We start from the raw sequence: 19023 nt of genomic DNA, 5'->3' as shown, positions 1-19023 counted from the left end.
GTGCAAAGTTTGTTCTTCACTCTGCTAAATATAACTTCATCTGTACTAAATGCTCTCAACTCTCCAACTCGAATTCTTCCCACTCCTTCTGGCACCTTGCCAAAAACGTTTCTAACAACTTTACATCATCATCCTTCCCTCCTCTTCTCTACTCTGATGCTCTGTAGCTATTTCTTCTACTGATAAAGCAGATCTCTTCGCTCAGACTTTCTCCTCCAATTCCACCTTTGACGATTCCGGTGCTGCTCCTCCATCAGTTCCCGCCTCTGACTTCCTCATGGCTGACATTAAAATTTCTTCAGCGGATGTATTTTCTGCCATCACTGGCCTCAATACTAACAAGGCTTATGGGCCTGATGGAGTCCCTCCTGTTGTCCTCCAGAACTGTGCTTCTGTGCTTACACTTTACCAAGGTAAACTCTTTCGCCTTTGTCTTTCAACTTGTACCTTTCCTTCTTGCTGGAAGTTTGCTCACATTCAGCCAGTCCCAAAGATGGGTGACCATTCCCATCCCTCTAACTATCATCCAATTGTGTCTCAAAAGTTTTCGACTCTAATCTTAATATAAAAATTTTAAAGCATCTTTCCTATCACAACCTTCTTTCTGATCGTCAGTATGGTTTCCGTCAGGGACGTCCCACTGGTGATCTTCTCACCTACCTTTCAGACTCTCCTTTCGGGACTATGGTGAAAGCTTTGCCATCGCACTTGACATCTCTAAGGTTATCGATCGAGTCTGGCATAAATCTTTAATTTCCAAACTGCCCTCTTACGGTTTCTATCCTTCTATCTGTGCCATCATCTATAGGTTCCTTTCTGGTTATTCTATAGCTGCTATTGTAGATGGCCATCGTTCTTCTCCTAGATCTATCAACAGTGATGTTCCTCAGGGCTCTATCCTATCACCAACTCTATCTATCTATCTATTGCCAGACGCCTCAATCCCGTTTGGGGTGGCCACAAACAAATCGCCTCCAAGTCGCCCTGTCCCCCGCCATTTCACTCCCCTGCTCCCAACTCACCCCCCCCTCTCTCATGTACCTTTCCACCCCATCCCTCCATCTCATCCTCGGCCTCCCCCTCCCTCTTTCCCCCTCCACCTCACTCACATACACTCTCCTCGTCAGCCTTTCACCCTCCATCCTCTCCACATGGCCAAACCACCTCAGTGTGTTCCTCATAACGCTTCCTATCACATCCACACCAACACCACAACGCTCCTTCTCATCCTCATTCGTTAGCCTGTCTCTCCATGTGACTCCACAGGCTCCTCTTAGATAACTCATTTCCACTGCTCTCACTCTTGACTTGTGTCCTTCCAACAACGTCCAAGCTTCACTTCCATACGTTAGAGTTGGTATCACAATACTGTCATGTAGTAACTTTTTCACTTCCATGCTCACTTCCCTGTTTCTTATCACTGCTTTCAAAGAACCAGCAACCTTTCTTCCCTGCTGTACCCTTTCAAGCACTTCACCCTCCAAACCTCCATCCTTACTCATCACACTACCCAAGTACTTAAACGTACATGTACTCACATTTTCCAATTCCTCACCATCCAACCTCGCTGTACATTCACTGACTTCACCTCTCTCAAAGACCATCACTTTACTCTTCCCTACATTCACCTTTAGATTCCGTTTTTTACACACTCTCTCAAACTCATCCACCAAGCCTTGCAGCTCCCCTTCGTCTTCACTCAACAACACAGTATCATCTGCAAACAACAGTACAGGGAGTTTCCAAACACTATCCTCTCTCACCAGGGCCACTTCAACATCCACTACCCTACCTTGTACCTCTTTTATTACCCCATCCATGTACAGATTGAACAATTCTCTTACTTTTATTTATCAATGATCTTCTAAGCTGTACATCTAACCCTATCCACTCGTACGTTGATGACTCCACCCTTCACCTTTCCATTTGGTTTCCATGACATCCATCTCAGCAGTTACTTCAACACACAAGAGATAAGGCTATGGCACACCTAATGTCTGACTTGGCTCATATCTCTGACTGGGGTAAAAATAATCTTGTTTTTAATGCATCAAAAACTCAGTTTTTACACCTATCAACTCGTCAAAATCTTCCACAGGAGTACCAACTATTGTTTAATAATATCCAGCTCAATCCTGCATCATCCTTGAACATGCTTGGGGTTTCATTCACTCAGGACTTACCTTGGAAAGATCATATTACATCTCTTGTAAAATCTGCTACCAAGAGAGTAGGTGTGCTAAGCCAACTCCATTCTTTCTTTACCCCTGCACAGTTGTTGACTTTATACACGGGTGTTATTCGCGCCTGTTTAGAGTACAACTTTCGTGCATGGGGAGGCTCCCCACATACAGCTCTTCTCAATAGGGTGGAGTCTAAGACTATTCATCTCATCAACTCTCCTCCTCTTACTGGCTCCCTTCAACCTCTGTCTCTTTGCTGCACTATTGCATCTTTATCTCTTTTCTGTTGCTACTTCAATGGTCAATGCTCTTCTGAATTGACTGCTTGCATCCCTCCACCTCTACGACATCTAGCAACAAACTCTCATCCCTTTTCTGTCCAACTCTCTAATGCAAGAGTTAACCGTTACTCCCGGTCCTTCATTTATGCAACAGGTTAACTCTGGAATTGTCTCCCTCTGTCTGTGTTTCCTACTTCCTATGATCTCCAGTCTTTCAAATGCAGTGTGTCCAGGCATCTCAAAATGAATGGATCTTGAATTTGGCTCTCTTTTGTATTGTTTTTGTTTTTTTTCTTGGAAGAAACTGTTTTTTGGGCTCAGCCTTTTGTTCCTTCTTCCTTGCATTAAAAAAAAAAAAATATAATAATAATAATGACCCACTAAACCATGAGGTGCCATAATTTGGTTACATGGTTACCACTCAGCAAGGTAAATGGTTTCCTGGTGTACAGGAAACCATTTGGCTTGTCACTCAGTGTAGAACTGCCCATATACAGGAGGAGGAGGAAAGAATGAAGGAAGGAAAGACAGAAGAGGAAGGAAGGAAAGATGGAAGTATGAGAGGAAAGGGCAGTCACCCATAATCAGCCCTATATTGAGTGAATGGATGGTGAGCACCCCCACCTACCAACGAAATGATACAATAATAAAAATATCTTCCTGTGCTGAATCCCCCAGACAGCTGTTAATACACCGTTCTGACCAGACTGGCAGGTGAAAATTTACATGACAGTACAAGCAGCCATTGCAAAAGGTCACTGGGTACTACGTTTTGGTTACTATGGTAACAACGTGCTTCATTGCAAATGGCTTCTACACACAAGCAACCCCAAAACATAATCATGCTTTTTGCACTCCACACTCACTGTAATCTTCACATGGTAACATAACTGATACGCTCAGTAAAGCACACATCCTTGCCAAAAATTCTTCCTTGGAGGAAGTCAGCCAGAACGTCCCTGTACTAGAACTTGACTCTCCCGAAATTGCTCCGCTGAAGATACTGACCAGATACGTAAAATCTATCCTAGACAATTTACCAACCAACAGAGCTTCAGGTCCAGATGGAATTCCTCTGATTGTTTTAAAAGTGTTCCCAGAACTTACTCCTGATCTAGCTAAATTATTTAGACTATTCATACGTATTTCTTCTTTCCCTAATTCTTGGAAAGAAGCCAATATCCACCTAATTCCGAAGAAAGGAAGTTCACCTGACCCCTCTGATTACAGACCAATTGCTATCACATCTTCTCTTGGTAAAGTGTTTGGTATTGAAATTAATAAGCACATGGTTAAAACATCCTGAATCTAACAAATAGTGATGGACAATAGGTCTTTGCCACAAATGATCCACTGATGATATACTCAATCTCCTGACTCATACTATCCATCAGTTAACTGATTAACACTGAAAAACTCATTCAGTTGCCCTTGATATTCTAAGGCTTTTAACAGAGTGTGGCACCATTCCTTGCAATCTAAATTCCCTTGCTATGACCTATCATCTTTTGTTCATCTGATTTCCTCATTTCTCTGCAACAGGAAGATAAAAGTAGAGGACGTATATTCCAATTTCCAGCTGATTAATGCCAGGGTGCCAGAAAGATCAGTTCTGGCTCCAACCCTATTTCTAATTCATATTAATGATACATGTCACCCATAATTCCATCCATTCATATGCAGATGACTTAAGACTTCACAGTTCATTCACACTTAAACACCCAGTCACAACTCAGTACAGCAATCTCCATAAATCAAGACTCATCTAACATAACTGAATGGGGGCAATGTAACACTCTCATTTAACGCTAGGAAAACCAAGTATATATAATTTACTAATAGACATATCACCTGATTCCTTATACTGTATTACCTTCAATGTTACTAATATTCCTTTCTCTAAAAGTATTGACATTCTTGGCATTTCACTTAATAATACCCACAACTGGACCTCTCATGTTGGATCAATTGCTAAAACTGCCTCAAAGAAACTTGGATTATTGTGCAGAGTCTGTAACTTCTTCACTGACGAGCAGTTAGCCATAAATTAAAACAGTCATGTGTGCTCTCTGCTGGAATATTGCTCACCCTTGTGGAATGTATGTGGAGAGGTTTCACTGAAACAACTAGGCAAAATTCAGAACAAAGCTGTTAGAATTAATAACTCTATTACTACAAATGAACTACCTCCCCTACAAATGTTGCTTCCCTTGCATTATTTTACAGATACTTTTATGTCAAATGCTCAGACGAAGTTGCATCCATTGTGCTGCCTCTCCATGCTTTCCCCAGCACTATATGGACATCTGGTAATGTTCATGACTGGACTGTCGCACTGCCATATTGCAGAACTTCTACTTATCAGAATTCTTTTAATCCCTGAACTGCATCTCTTTGGAACTTTCTTGCCCAGAGTGGCTCCTCCCCAAACTTCAACCTACAGCTGTTCAAGTCCAAGTGCTACAGATTTTTAATGAATGGAAGACACCTATGATCTGGTGTACAGATCATTTTTTTTTTTTTTATTTACTTGTTTATCCTTCCTCTGTTCTGTTATTTAAGAAAAAAAAAATTATCAGGTGTTTCAGTAGATACCAGTGATACCTTCTGATATGACTGTGGTAGTAATTACAAATAAACTGAAGTGGTGACATAATATTTGAGGGTAAACTTAACTAAACGAACAAGAAATCTGAGAAGTGTCATATGCACAAGAACCGGAATTGATGGTTAGGAATGGTTACTTGTGAGAATTTCATACTCACAGAAAAAACACAATGATAACAATGTTGGCTCACAGAGTTAATCAGGAGAAATATGAGAGAAAAGGATCATCTGGTTCATGATCTAGAGTACCACAGTTGGTGTAAACAATGCTGACCCAGATCCTCCAGTCTTTTTAGGGGTTATTCCAATTTTCAGCAAAAAAGTGAGTGTAAACTTGTGGGCCCTGAATCAATTAATATTTATTTCCATTTATTGCTTTATTTGTTCATTGAGAGGTTTCATCTTTGCAGTAGTTTTGTGAAACAGTTAACCATGATCAAGGAAATGTGAGTGTATTGGAATAGACTGATGTTTACACTTGACACCACCAATGACACTAGCATCTTTCTTAGAAACCATAGCAAGGGTTAAATGTAAGTAAAATGAGCCAAAAATCAGGCAAAATACAGGGATCACCACCAAGACATGCAGTGTAAGCAATCCAGGTGATGATACGCAACGCTCAACACTATCCATGGCCCCATGGTAAACTAATCTGGTGGGTGTGGGAATTTCAAGTGCCCTCACGTAATTCTGTCCAGAGTAAAAGTGGTGCTGGACCATCTGATGCCTGAAAATTGGTATAGTACCTATATGATAGACTCCGTTTCATCACGAATATTTCTGCTTGTGTACCTGATACGATCTGACGCAGCAGCACACACAAAGGTTTGGCTGGCCTTTGTGGTGCCTGCGGCCAAAAGGTGGCAGCCCTGCAGAGGTTCAACGCGGGTGGCAGTCAAACTTGGTCGGGTCAGCTGTAGAGCCTCACAGGTCACACACAGAGTGCCCAGGTCATGCACAAACACTAGGTTGTCTTTTCCTGCGAAATACAAGAGAGGGATACAAAATATATCTTTTGGGTCACAAGTCATGACAGATCATACAGATGCACTATGCTCAAACGACAGTACTGTATGTTACTGTATTTATTTAGTATGTGTCCATAACTTAACCCTCTCAAGGTTTTCACACCCGTTTTATGAGTGTGATCTACTTATCCTCCTCACGGTTTTCACAAGCAATTAGACGCGTATGAACCTATCTCTATCTATCTATTGCCAGATGCCTCAATCCTGTTCGGGGTGGCCACAAACAAATTGCCTCCACGTCGCCCTGTCCCCCACCATTTCACTCCCCCGCTCCCAACTCACATCCCCCTCTCTCATATACCTCTCCACCCCATCCCTCCATCTCATACTCGGCCTCCCCCTCCCTCTCCCCCCCTCCACCGCACTCACATACACTCTCTTCGTCAGTCTTTCACCCTCCATCCTCTCCACATGGCCAAACCACCTCAGTGTATTCCTTCTAAAGCTTCCTATCACATCCACATCCACACCACAACGCTCCTTTATATCCTCATTTGTCAGCCTGTCTCTCCATGTGACTCCACAGGCTCCTATTAAATAACTCATTTCCACTACTCTCACTCTTGCCTTGTGTCCTTTCAGTAACGTCCAAGCTTCACTTCCATATGTTAGAGTTGGTATCACAATACTGTCATGTAGTAACTTTTTCACTTCCATGCTCACTTCCCTGCTTCTTATTACTGCTTCAAGGAACCTGCAACCTTTCTTCCCTGCTGTACCCATAAGTCACTTATTCTTATTTCTTCATTCATTCATTGCCAGACGCCATGTATCCCAAACAGGGTGGCCAAGGGCTTAGAGTTAATTGTTTTACAGGGAGGGGCACTAATCCTCCACCAACCCCACTTGACACGTAGGGAGTTATGCCAACAGCATCTGGTGTTCCCAGGCGGTCACTCATCCAAGTACTAACCAGACCCAACGTTTCTTAACTTCGCTGACTGGACGGGAAGCGGTGTACTCAACGTGGTATGGCCGTTATGAAAATCAAATAAGAACAGTCACTTATTTTCTATCCATGCTAAATTTACTACAGTACTGTACTGAAGAAAGCAGTTACTTTTCTAGAGATGCTTTGAGTCATGTCTCACTATACGATGAGGTTATGTCTAGTGAAAACACATCGCAAAGCCATTTATTGTATAGCAAGATTGACAGAACATTGGTTCAGTGGTGACAGTGAGGGGGGCCTATGACCACATAAGAAGAAGAAGAAAAAAAGAAAAACTTGTAGGCTTCCCCCAAATACCCTTAGTAGTAATGTACCACGCATTCCACTAGAGGTACAGTGCAGCCTCATTATTTAACACCCCGTTATGTGATGAATCGCTACAACGATAATTAAAAAGTTATAAATCTTGGCACAACGTTAAAATATTAATTGCAATTTCACTACAATGATAATTTTGACGGCTGCTTCTGAGAATCTCACGTGGACAGGGTGATGCTTGCAAGCCAAAATGGCCGCCCAGCATTTACATTAGCTGTGATCGTTGCCCTTTGTTCTAGTTTGTGCATGAAAGGCCAATGAACAACCACTGTTTTTGCCAGATAACAGTGGAAGGACTTAATAAATAATGCAGTGTGCAATATTAAGTGAGGTGACACTTTTATGTGTGTGAAATACTGAAACTTGTGAACTGGAAATTGTGTAAACCTAACATAGCCATCATCTCGCTTTTGGGCTTCTATTCTTGCATGAAAGGCCACTGAAATACTTGTGATTGCAAGTGCTTAACAAATACAGTGTAGCGTGCAATATTAAGTGAAGTGATACTTTGTTGTATGTGAAATGCTGAAACTTGTGACTTGGAAATCGAGTCAACCTTGCGTAACCACCACCCCTGTTTTAGGCCTCCACACAGCTGACTGAGTCAAGATGCTCGCTCAGTGTATACACTGACCGTGACCATTGATTTTCATTTTACTTTGTGTGCGAAAGGGCACTGAAACACCACTGCTCTCGCCAAATAACAGTGCAAGTACCTAATAAATAAATAATGTAGTGTGTGATATTAAGCAAAGTGATACCGTATCTTTTTGTGAAGTGGTTGTCCAGGCCCTCCAACTGTCCCCCATCCTTGAGGGCAGGGGACCCTTGGTGATGACTTGTATCGGCAAAAGACAAACTTTAGGTGTGTGGCAAAGGCTTTTTAGGTCATTTTAGGATGCACAGTCAAGGTCATCCTCCCTAACCCCACTGAACCCATGTTATATCAACCTCATTCTACGATAATTTGTTATGCAATAGGTCTTCACTTGATGCAACCCTATCACATAATGAGGCTGCACTGTACTGTAATATCCTTGCCAGACAAAGTTCGCAAGCATAAGTTTCAGTATTTTGCAAAAAAAATAGTTATTACTTCACTCAATATTTTGCAATGCACTATTTGTTACGCACCTGCACTGTTATTTGGCGATAAAAATCGTGTTCCAATGGCCTTGCAAGCAAGAAATGGAACGAAAGGAAGATGATCACAGCAAATGTAAACACTGGGCAGCCATCTTGGCTCAAACAGTTAACTGTTGGCTTGAGCAGGAGGCACTGTGTATGCACAGGAGAGAGAATTTCCCTGTCACAAATTTCAGCATTTCACACAAAAAGTTATCACTTTACTTAACCCTTAGACTTAACAATGACGACCTGGGTCATCATGCATTTGTCAACCTCTGGCGTCAGTATGACGACTTTGACCGTCACCCGATGTAATCTCTAAAGAAATATATACGGAGTTGTCATTTTTGTTGGATGATGGGCTAAAGTGGGCGGAGCTAAGCCTGCCACAGCTGAGGAGTACGTGTGGAGTGACGCGTATGGATCGAGTGCGAAATGATGAAGTGCGAAGGAGAACTGGAGTTGTTTGGGAGATGGCTGGTAGAGTTGAGCAGAGGGTGTTGCGATGGTTTGGGCATATGAAGAGAATGGATAATGAGTGATTGGTGAAAAAGATAACTAGACCTAATGTGAGAGGTGTAAGGCTGAGAGGAAGACCACAAATAGGATGGATGGACGGTGTGAAGAGAGCACTAGATGCGAGAGGGATGTCTGTTGAGCAAGGAAGAGTGGCTGTGCGTGACAGAAATAAATGGAGAGAAATTGTGAATGAATAAGTGATGACGCAGCCCTGAGGAGATATTCTCCCGCATTTGGTCTGATCAGTTAGTCAGGTCAGGTGCGGGTAAGGGGATGGGTCTGTTATGATGTGGCAGGGGTAAACCAGCTCTGTTGTCGGGCCCTGCTGCGGATGTCACTGATTGCATTGCGCAGTTGACCCTTGTGCGGTGTGGTGCGGTGAGGATCTGTCCGTTCTCCCCTTGGGGCTAAGATGCGAATGAATGTGTTTGAATGGATGAATAAATGGGGAGTGCGTCGTCCTGTCTCGGCTACCTCCCTTTCCTTGGGGGAAGCAGCCTAGGTATATTGATAGATAGACCTATTGAAGCAAAAAATATTATTACTTCTTGAATATTTTTTTTTTTGGCAAATATTTTTTTAAAGGCCAGTGTAAAACTTTAGCACGTCAGCTATCTACTCACTTTTTTTGTATTTTATTTTGTATATATTGTCTTTTTGAACAATGTATGACAGAGCAAAACTCTTCATCTTCAAAATGAGACCAAAGTGGCCTTTCTATGATGAATAGTAACTTTCCTATGAGCGTTAGAAGTAAAATGTCTCTACGCAACTGATCTGAAAGCACTCAAGTGAGAGTTACGCGCACAGCCAGCATTTACGTTCCTCCCTTTACGGGAAAGGGTTAACATCGCATACTGCATTGACTGTTATGCACTGAACTGTTATCTGGCAATACCAATGGTGTTTGAGTGACTATGAACACACAAAATGAAACAAAAGGGAGATGATCATAGCAAATGAAAACACTGGGTAGCCATCTTGGATAATACAGTTGACTGTCAGCTTGCACAAGAGCACTGTGTATGCACAAGATTGTCATATGAAGCCACCAGAATTACTGTTCTAGTGAATTCACAATACTTTCACCATCATTATAACAAAAACTGGGTATCTTTTAGTTTATCGTTCTAGTGATTTATCACACAGTGAAGAAATACTGTATACAGAATTACCCCTGGGGGTAGGGGGGTTTTCAAGAATACTCCCCCAGTATCCCTGCTTGTCGTAAAAGGCGACTAAAAGGGTTGGCGGAGGGTTAGTGCCCCTCCCCAGAAAACAACTAACTAAAAAAACAAACAAGAAGCCTCGGACAAGGACTGACCAAACGATGACGACCCAGGACTGGACAAAGGACTTGGTAATGAGTACATGGAATGTAAGAGGAGTGAATGATGAGGTGAAAGAGAGAGAGATTGTCCAGGTGCTTGAGGGTGCGAAAGTGGATGTATGTGGAATAACTGAAACAAAATGGGGAGGAGAAAGTGTGAGAGAATGGGAGTATGGATGGGGTATATGTGCAGGAGTAGGTGAGAATGAGAGGGCAAAGGAAGGAGTATGTATAGCTGTGAGTTAAAGATGGAAGAAGAGCATAAGACAGTATGGATCAGTTGGGTCAAGGATTGTGTGGGTAAAGTTGAAAGTTGGAATACAAATGTGGGCGATTGTGTGTGTGTATGCGCCAACGCAAGATCATGCTAGAAGAGTGAGAGAAGAGTTCTGGACAAATGTGGAAGTGTGCATGGAAAAGTTTGGAAGGAATGAGAGAGTGTTTTTGATTGGTGATATGAATGGTAAAGTTGGTAATGTGAAGGTGGATGGAATAGTTGGTGAGTGGGGTGTGCCTGCTGAGATAGATGAGAATGGGAGTGCATTAGTGGACATTTGTGCTGGGAGGGGGTTGGTGATAGCCAATACCCTCTTCAGGCATAAAATGACCCACAGGTATACATGGCGAGTGATGAGAAGGGTGGGTGGTGAACTGAATGAAAGGAAGGCAATGACTGATTATGTGTGTGTGGATGAAAAGATGTGAAGATGTGTAAAGGATGCAAGAGTGTATAGGGGTTGGGGGAGTGGACTTTCTGACCACTACTTGGTGGTGGCCAGAATTAGGATGCAAGTAAGATGGAGGAATAGAGAAGGGAAAGACGAGAGGAAGGAGTAGTTGCAAGGAGAGTGGAAAGGTTACAAGAGGATGAGAAAAAGGCAGAGTATAAGAGAGAAGTGGAGGAACGATTGGGCAAATATGAATTGGAGCAGATGGGAGACGTGGAAGGTGTGTGTAAGACATTTACAGAAGAAATATGTGCAGCATGTGATGTGGTGTGTGGAAGGAAGAGAAGATGGAGGGGGATGCAAGGAACAGCGTGGTGGACTGAAGAGGTGAAACAGGCCGTGGCACAAAAGAAGAAAGCATACAAAGAATGGATGAGAAATAGGGGCGTGGAAGAAGTTGAGAGGCGGAAGAGAGAGTTATATGTGGAAAGAAAGAGAGAGGTGAAAAGATTAGTAAGAGAGAGTAAGAAGAGAGTGGATGAGGACTTTGGAAGGAATTTGATTGTAAAGTGGAGGGACTGTAAGAAAATGTTCTGGAGAGAAGTGAAAAGAGTAAGACAGGGTGGAAGTGAAGTTAGCAGGGGAAAGATAAAAATGGTAGATTACTAGTGGAGAAGGGAGAAAAAGTGAGCAGATGGAGAGAACACTTCAAGGATTTGTTGAACGTAGAGGATGGAAGTAATGTGAGTATAAGTGGCTGGGGAATGGCTGGGAGAAGGAGGGAGGTGAGAAGACAGGAAGAAATCAGTAGGATAGAAGTTGTGGAAGCAATGAAGAAAGTTAAATTGAGGAAAGCCCCAGGAATTGATGGAGTGTGTGGTGAAATGCTGAAGCATGGGGGAGAGATAGTAGTAGAATGGATGTGGAAGATGTGCAGATTGGCCTGGGAGGAAGGTAGAGTCCCGGAGGATTGGAAGTCAGGTATAATTATTCCCTTGTACAAAGGAAAAGGGGAAAAAGAAGTGTGTGGTAATCATAGGGGCATTTGTCTTCTTAGTATAATAGGAAAAGTGTATGGTAGGATACTTATAGACAGAGTTAGAGAAAGAACAGAGAAATTAGTTGGAGAACAACAGGGAAGCTTTAGGAAGGGAAGAGGTTGTGTAGATCAGATATTCATTCTTAGATCTTTAGTGGAAAAGTTTCTAGAGAAGGGAAAGAAGTTGTATGCGGCTTTCATGGATTTGGAGAAAGCATATGACAGGGTGGATAGACAAGGATTGTGGAAAGTTTTAAGAATATATGGAGTAGATGGGAAGTTGTTGAATGCTGTGAAGAGTATGTACGATGGTGCGAAGGCTGCAGTGTGTGTGGATGGTGAACTAAGTGAATTTTTCCCTTTGAAAGTTGGTTTGAAACAGGGATGTGTCATGTCTCCATGGTTGTTCAATCTGTATATGGATGGGGAAATAAAAGAGGGTACAAGGTAGGGTAGTGGATGTTGGAGTGGCCCTGGCGAGAGAGGATAGTGTTTGGAAACTCCCTGTACTGTTGTTTGCAGATGATACTGTGTTGTTGAGTGAAGACGAAGGGGAGCTGCAAGGCTTGGTGGATGAGTTTGAGAGAGTGTGTAAGAAACGGAACCTAAAGGTGAATGTAGGGAAGAGTAAAGTGATGGTCTTTGAGAGAGGTGAAGTTAGTGAATGTACAGCGAGGTTGGATGGTGAGGAATTGGAAAATGTGAGTACGTTTAAGTATTTGGTTAGTGTGATGAGTAAGGATGGAGGTTTGGAGGGTGAAGTGCTTGAAAGGGTACAGCAGGGAAGAAAGGTTGCTGGTTCTTTGAAAGCAGTGATAAGAAACAGGGAAGTGAGCATGGAAGTGAAAAAGTTACTACATGACAGTATTGTGATACCAACTCTAACGTACGGAAGTGAAGCTTGGACATTGTTGGAAGGACACAAGTCAAGAGTGAGAGCAGTGGAAATGAGTTATTTAAGAGGAGCCTGTGGAGTCACGTGGAGAGACAGGCTGACGAATGAGGATATAGAGGAGCGTTGTGGTGTGGATGCGGATGTGATAGGAAGTGTTATGAGGAACACACTGAGGTGGTTTGGCCATGTGGAGAGGAGGGAGGGTGAAAGACTGACGAAGGGAGTGTATGTGAGTGAGGTGGAGGGGGGAAGAGGGAGGGGGAGGCCGAGGATGAGATGGAGGGATGGGGTGGAGAGGTATATGAGAGAGGGGAGTGTGAGTTGGGAGCAGGGCAGTGAAATGGCGGGGGACAGGGCGACTTGGAGGCGATTTGTTTGTGGCCACCCCAAACGGGATTGAGGCGCCTGGCAATAGATAGATAGATAGACAGAATGACCTGACTGTATATCCAAGCCTTTATTCTAGAAATAACCAGTTACAGTTACAATATACATGTTACTTTTAAAATATGTAAAGTACACTTCAGAGCAGCACATTATTTCAGCTTTGCGCAGTGGCAGTATCGTAACCAATGAGGTCTTGCCTAAGTGACGTATTTGCTACAGCAATAAAGCTTGAATTGGGAAAAGTTGTTAATATCATCTCAGCACTTTTGTGGCACCTCGGTTTGGGTTACCTTTCCTTGAAGGGTAAAGTCGTACCCCATCTGCGTGTGGTGACCTCACAGACACCATGTTTTCTTTCCATTTCTGTTCTTTGTGTTTTTTTTTTCGGTTTTCTTTTTTCCTCCTAAATTAGGGTGACACAAACGGGGGCGGTGCTACCCAGGTTTATCCCAGGTAGCATTGTATATACTTCTTGCTGCTGTTGTTGTCATTTTGTTTTCTTTTTTATTCTCCTTTACCATGGGCAAACAACACCAGTGCCCTCGATGCAGTAGGTCTGTAGCAAAAAGTGCACAAGCACTGAAGTGCGCGTACTGCAGTGAGTGGGTTCATATAGCTTGTGAAAATTTGGACGCAGGCGACTATCCATTTATGAAGAAGAGCCACCAGCTGGGCTTACACTGGCTGTGTAGCCAATGTGTTGCACCAGTGGACGAGGTCTTGGCTGGTGGAGGAAGTAGTATCAAGAAGGAGTTTGAAGATAACGTTATTGGGCCAATCTTTCAGATAATTGAGAGACGTTTCAAACAGACTGGAGGCACTAGAGACCAAGGTCTCATCACCCATGGCAGTCACACAAGATCAGGCCAAGTCATTTGCGGATGCTGTTCGCAGGTCTCTCGTGGGGGAAGGGAAGGATCACCCTGGGGGCGTGATTGAGATCAGTGCTCATGGCCAGAAAAAAGCCATTCACAGTCAGCATGTACTGATTGTGAAACCAAAGAGTGGTGCTGATGCCCTGACAAATCAGATGGGACCAGAAGACATCACAGGTGTACTTAAGTCGGTGCCGGTTGATAGCTGTCTTAAGACCAGGGCTGGTGGGTTGGTAATGAAGTTTCCGTCAGCTGAGGCCAAAGGTGAGGCAACTGGGGTGCTGAGTGATCATTTTGGCTCTGAGGGCACTTTTTGCATAAGAAAATGTTGCCTAAAATGACCGTGACAGGCCTTTCCTCTTCCTTGGGTGACTCTGACATCATCCCAAACATTCTGAGAAAAAACAATAAAATTAAGATGCTCATTGATCGAGGTTATACCCTCAACCTTCTCTTCACAAGAACAAGGAATGACACCAAAACTGCTGTCTTGAAGATGTCGCCAAAGGTAAGATCCTCCACTGTAGAACAGGGCAATTACATCTATGTGGATCTTACAAGATGCCGCACTTTCGATAGATTCTGGGTTACACAGTGTCATCACTGTCAAGGCTTTGGTCATACATTTGAGAGATGTTCTAGAAAAAATTATGAACCTAAATGCATCTTTTGTGCTGGAACCCATAAATCTAAGGATTGTAGTAACACAAATTCTCCCAAATGCATCAACTGCTCATCTTTAAGACATCAAGATGCTAATTCAAATTCACAGTTGGTTGCCCATTTTGCATCAAGTAGAGACTCCAATTACGATTTCTCATAGGAATAGACTGATTGAAAACACCAATTCTGACCATTAAAAAACTGACTACGTCCCTCTTGAACCGGTTAAGGATGGGTCTTTTAAATATTCGTTCTATCCTTAATAAGATAGACTATATTAATGAAACTCTAAATCAGCACGAGCTTGACATTTTGTGCTTGACTGAAACCTGGTTGTATGAGCCTGATATCAATATTACTCATAATGCTTTGTCTAAGCCACATTCTATTATTAGTATTCCCAGGCCTGCTGCTGACTATCCGGGAGGAGGCATAGCACTCATCTACTCGGCAGCACTTGCAAACGTTTCTTTCATTGACTCAGACCTGACCCCATCTTCATTTGAATTTATGGAAGTATTAATAAATTTCCATCAGAATACCATTAGACTTGCAACTGTCTATCGACCAGGTCATCAGGGCAGAGATCGAGGTTTTATGGAGGAGTCTGGGCAGTTTCTTGAAGGGTTTTCTCTTAAACCTGGAGGACTTCTTGTTTGTGGTGATTTAAATTATTGGGTTGACAGTCCAAAGTCAAAACCATTTTCTTCAGAATTCCTTGAGTTGATCACCCAGAACAATTTTTTCAATCATGTGAGTAATCCAACTCATGTCTCAGGACATGTCCTTGACTTGATCTTGTCCCCTGTTGGTTGCAGGCGCGTATCAGATGTGGAGGTTGACTCATTTGACCCCCTCATCTCTGATCATGCTCTGATCACTCTTAGTTTTGATGTCCCAAAATCCCCTTCACATAAAAAGGTCATCAGGTTCAGAAATTACAGGAATGTTGACTGCCAGTTGATGTGTCTTGAAACTGATCAACGTTTAAACTCCATTGATTCTTCCTGTCTTTCTTGTGATGAATTGGCTGATATTTACAACAACGAGCTCAGGTCAATTTTTGACCATTATTGTCCTGAGGTAGTAAAAACAATCACTGTACGTGATGATTCTCCGTGGTATGGTCCATCCATTAATTCTTTGTGTAGACAACACAGAAGGGCAGAACTTGAGTGGCACTTGCAGTGGACCGAAGTAACTCGTTTGCGTTACGTTTTTGCGAGAAGAGCAGTCGTTCACACTGTAAAAGCCCAAAAAGCTAGGTACAGTATTATCAAAATAAAATTGATTATATGAGGTGGTGATAAAAAAAAAATGTTTGCAGTTGTGAACAATTTGGTTGGTTAGAGGAATGTAATTGTTAAACCAACTTCTGTATCTGATACCCAATTGGCTTCTGATTTTGCTTCATTTTTTACAAGTAAGATATCTCGCATAAGAAGTGATTTAGACAGCAGTTCTCCTAATGAAGCGTACTCAGTTGACTTCCAGCCATGGTGCACCGGGGATCATTTGCTTTCAACATTTCATCCGCTGGATGTAAACAAAGTCAAATGTTATATGAGAGAACTTAATAAAACATTTTGCTCACTCGATCCATGTAACATGTCACAACTACCTGATGTATATTAGCACGCTGCAGGCTTTATCTGCAACATAATAAATAGATGCTTCTTAGATGGTAATTTTGTGCAATCTGAGAAACGTGCTTTGCTTAGGCCCCTAATTAAGAAACCTGGCCTTGATGTCGAGAGCATGACAAATTATCGTCCCGTCTCTAACCTGTCTTTTTTATCCAAGATTATTGAGCGGGCCATACTCGATCACCTCGTACCACTACTGGAACACAAGAGAGTTGTTTCTGTTACTGAATCAGTATACAGAAAATACCATTCAACTGAAACTGCACTAACAAGGATTCAGAGTGGCTTGGTGGCAAACACATGTAGTGGGATGTCCTCTCTCCTAGTTCTGTTGGATCTGTCTGCAGCTTTTGATACAGTAGATCATAAACTATTGTTGGACAATCTGTATTTTTATGGCGTTTGTGATAGTGCCCTTTTGCTCCTTAAGTCGTATCTGTCGGACAGATCTCAGAGAGTGGTTGTTGATTACGCTAGCCCTGATTCTGCTCCCATTCTATTTGGAGTTCCTCAAGGATCAGTTTTGGGTCCAATTCTATTTACTATCTACACAAGTAGTTTATTATCTCTACTTGATGCTCATGATGTGCCCTATCATATATATGCTGATGACACCCAGGTCTATGTTAAGATGTCAAATATCAAAGATACTAAGACAAAGTTTGAATCTCTAATGTCTGATATTAAGATTTAGATGGCTAAGAGGAAACTTAAACTGAATGATGGTAAAACTGAGATCATCATCATCAGAGGAAACAGAAGCGGTGATGACACTGACAATCCCCTGGCTTTGAACATTGGCGTGCCACAGCTTCATCCAGTCAGTTCTGTTCAAAATCTGGGTGTTTATTTTAATTCTAAATTAAACTACAAAGAACATATTAATCAGGTTGTAAGAGGGTGTAAGTTGCAGATCAGAAATCTGTACTCTGTGAGAAAATTCCTGAATAGACGGTGCCTCTTAACATTGGTTCATGCAGTGGTCTTGTCTCATGTTGATTACTGTAATTCACTGTGGGTTGGTCTTCCAAATAATACACTAACAAAAGTTCAGTCCGTGTTGAACAGGGCAGCACGGCTTATCTTTGGTCTCCCCCCAAGAACCACAACTACCCCATTTATGACTGAGTTGCATTGGTTACCAGTAAAGGCTAGAATTAAATTTAAACTGTGTCTACAAGCATGGGTGATTGTATGTGTGTATGCCCCGACAGAGGATCGAGTGGCAAGAGTGAAAGATGAGTTTTGGGCGAGAGTAGAAGCGTGTATGGACAAGTTTGAGAGAAGCGAGAGAGTGCTGTTGATTGGAGGCATGAATGGCAAAGCTGGGAATGTACAAGTGGATGGAGTGGTTGGTCAGTAGGGTGTGCCAGCTGACGTAGATGGGAATGGAAGTGCTTTGGCGGACATCTGTGCTTGTAAGGGGTTGGCAATAGCCAACACCTACTTTCGACATAAAATGATCCACCAGTATACATGGAGAGTAATCAGGAGGATGGATGGTGAACTTGTTGAACGAAAGGCAATGATAGACTATGTGTGTGTGGATGAGCGAATGAGAAGACAAGTGTTGGATGCAAGAGTGTGGAGAGGGTGGGGGAATGGAGTCTCGGACCATCACTTAGTGATGGCCAAGGTAGAGCTGCAAAGAAAGTGGTTGAGGAGACGAAGGGGAAGACAGGAGGAAGCAGCCCCTGTGAGAAGAGTGGAGAAATTGCATGATAGTGAGAAAATGATAGAGTATAAGAGCATAGTGGAAGAAAGATTGGGAAGGTATGAGCTAGAGCAGATGGAAGGGGTGGAAGACGTATGTAAGATATTCACGGACAAGATAGGCGTTGCGTGTGAGGCGGTTTGTGGAGTGAGGAGGAGATGCAAGGGTGTGCAAGGGACAGCATGGTGGAATGATGAGGTGAAACATGCTGTAGAACAAAAGAAGAAGGCATATAGTGAATGGTTAGTGAGTAGAGGTAGGGGAGAAGATGAGAGAGAGAAGACAGAGGTATATGTGAGCAGGAGAAGAGAGGTTAAGAGACTGGTGAAGGAGAGTAAGAAGAAAGTGGATGAAGAGTTTGGGAGGAATCTGAGTGTGACATGGAGGGAGAGTCAAAAATTGTTTTGGAAGGAGGTAAAGAAAGTAAGGCAGTGTGAAAGGGGAAATAGTAGGGGAGTGAAAGATAGGAATAATAGATTGTTGGTGGAGAAGAGAGAGAAATTGAGGAGATGGAAGGAGCACTTTGAGGATTTGTTGAATGTAGAGAGTGAGAGCAGTGCGAGTATAAGTGGTTGGGGAATGGCTGGGAGAAGAAGAGATGAGAAGAGGGAGGAAGAGATCAGTAGGGTGGAAGTAGTGGAAGCGATGAAGAAGATTAAGTTGGGAAAGGCCCCAGGAATTGATGGAGTGTGTGGTGAAATGCTTAGGTATGGGGGTGAGATTGTTGTGGACTGGATATGGAAGTTGTGTAGATTGGCTTGGGAAGAGGGAAGGGTTCCAGAGGAAT

The 19023-nt window shown here is 42.7% G+C and overlaps 1 protein-coding gene and 1 pseudogene across 1 annotated transcript in view; both read right to left on the bottom strand.

Annotated features, from left to right (window-relative positions):
- The window catches only part of sti (citron rho-interacting kinase sticky), a 421549-nt gene that overhangs the window by 74188 nt on the left and 328338 nt on the right, over nt 1-19023 (bottom strand). The window contains exon 32 of the mRNA XM_080286239.1: nt 5867-6053. Coding sequence (XP_080142365.1) covers nt 5867-6053 — 187 coding nt within the window. The remainder of the gene's footprint in view (nt 1-5866; nt 6054-19023) is intronic.
- Nucleotides 6967-7085, bottom strand: LOC145417635 (5S ribosomal RNA; annotated as a pseudogene).

Source organism: Coenobita brevimanus, chromosome 110 (assembly GCF_032717465.1).
Source record: "Coenobita brevimanus isolate Jiangsu-jjx chromosome 110, ASM3271746v2, whole genome shotgun sequence".
NCBI lineage: Eukaryota > Metazoa > Arthropoda > Malacostraca > Decapoda > Coenobitidae > Coenobita > Coenobita brevimanus.
The sequence above is the reverse complement of the archived record's forward strand: the minus strand, read 5'-3'. Positions and strand labels throughout refer to the sequence as shown.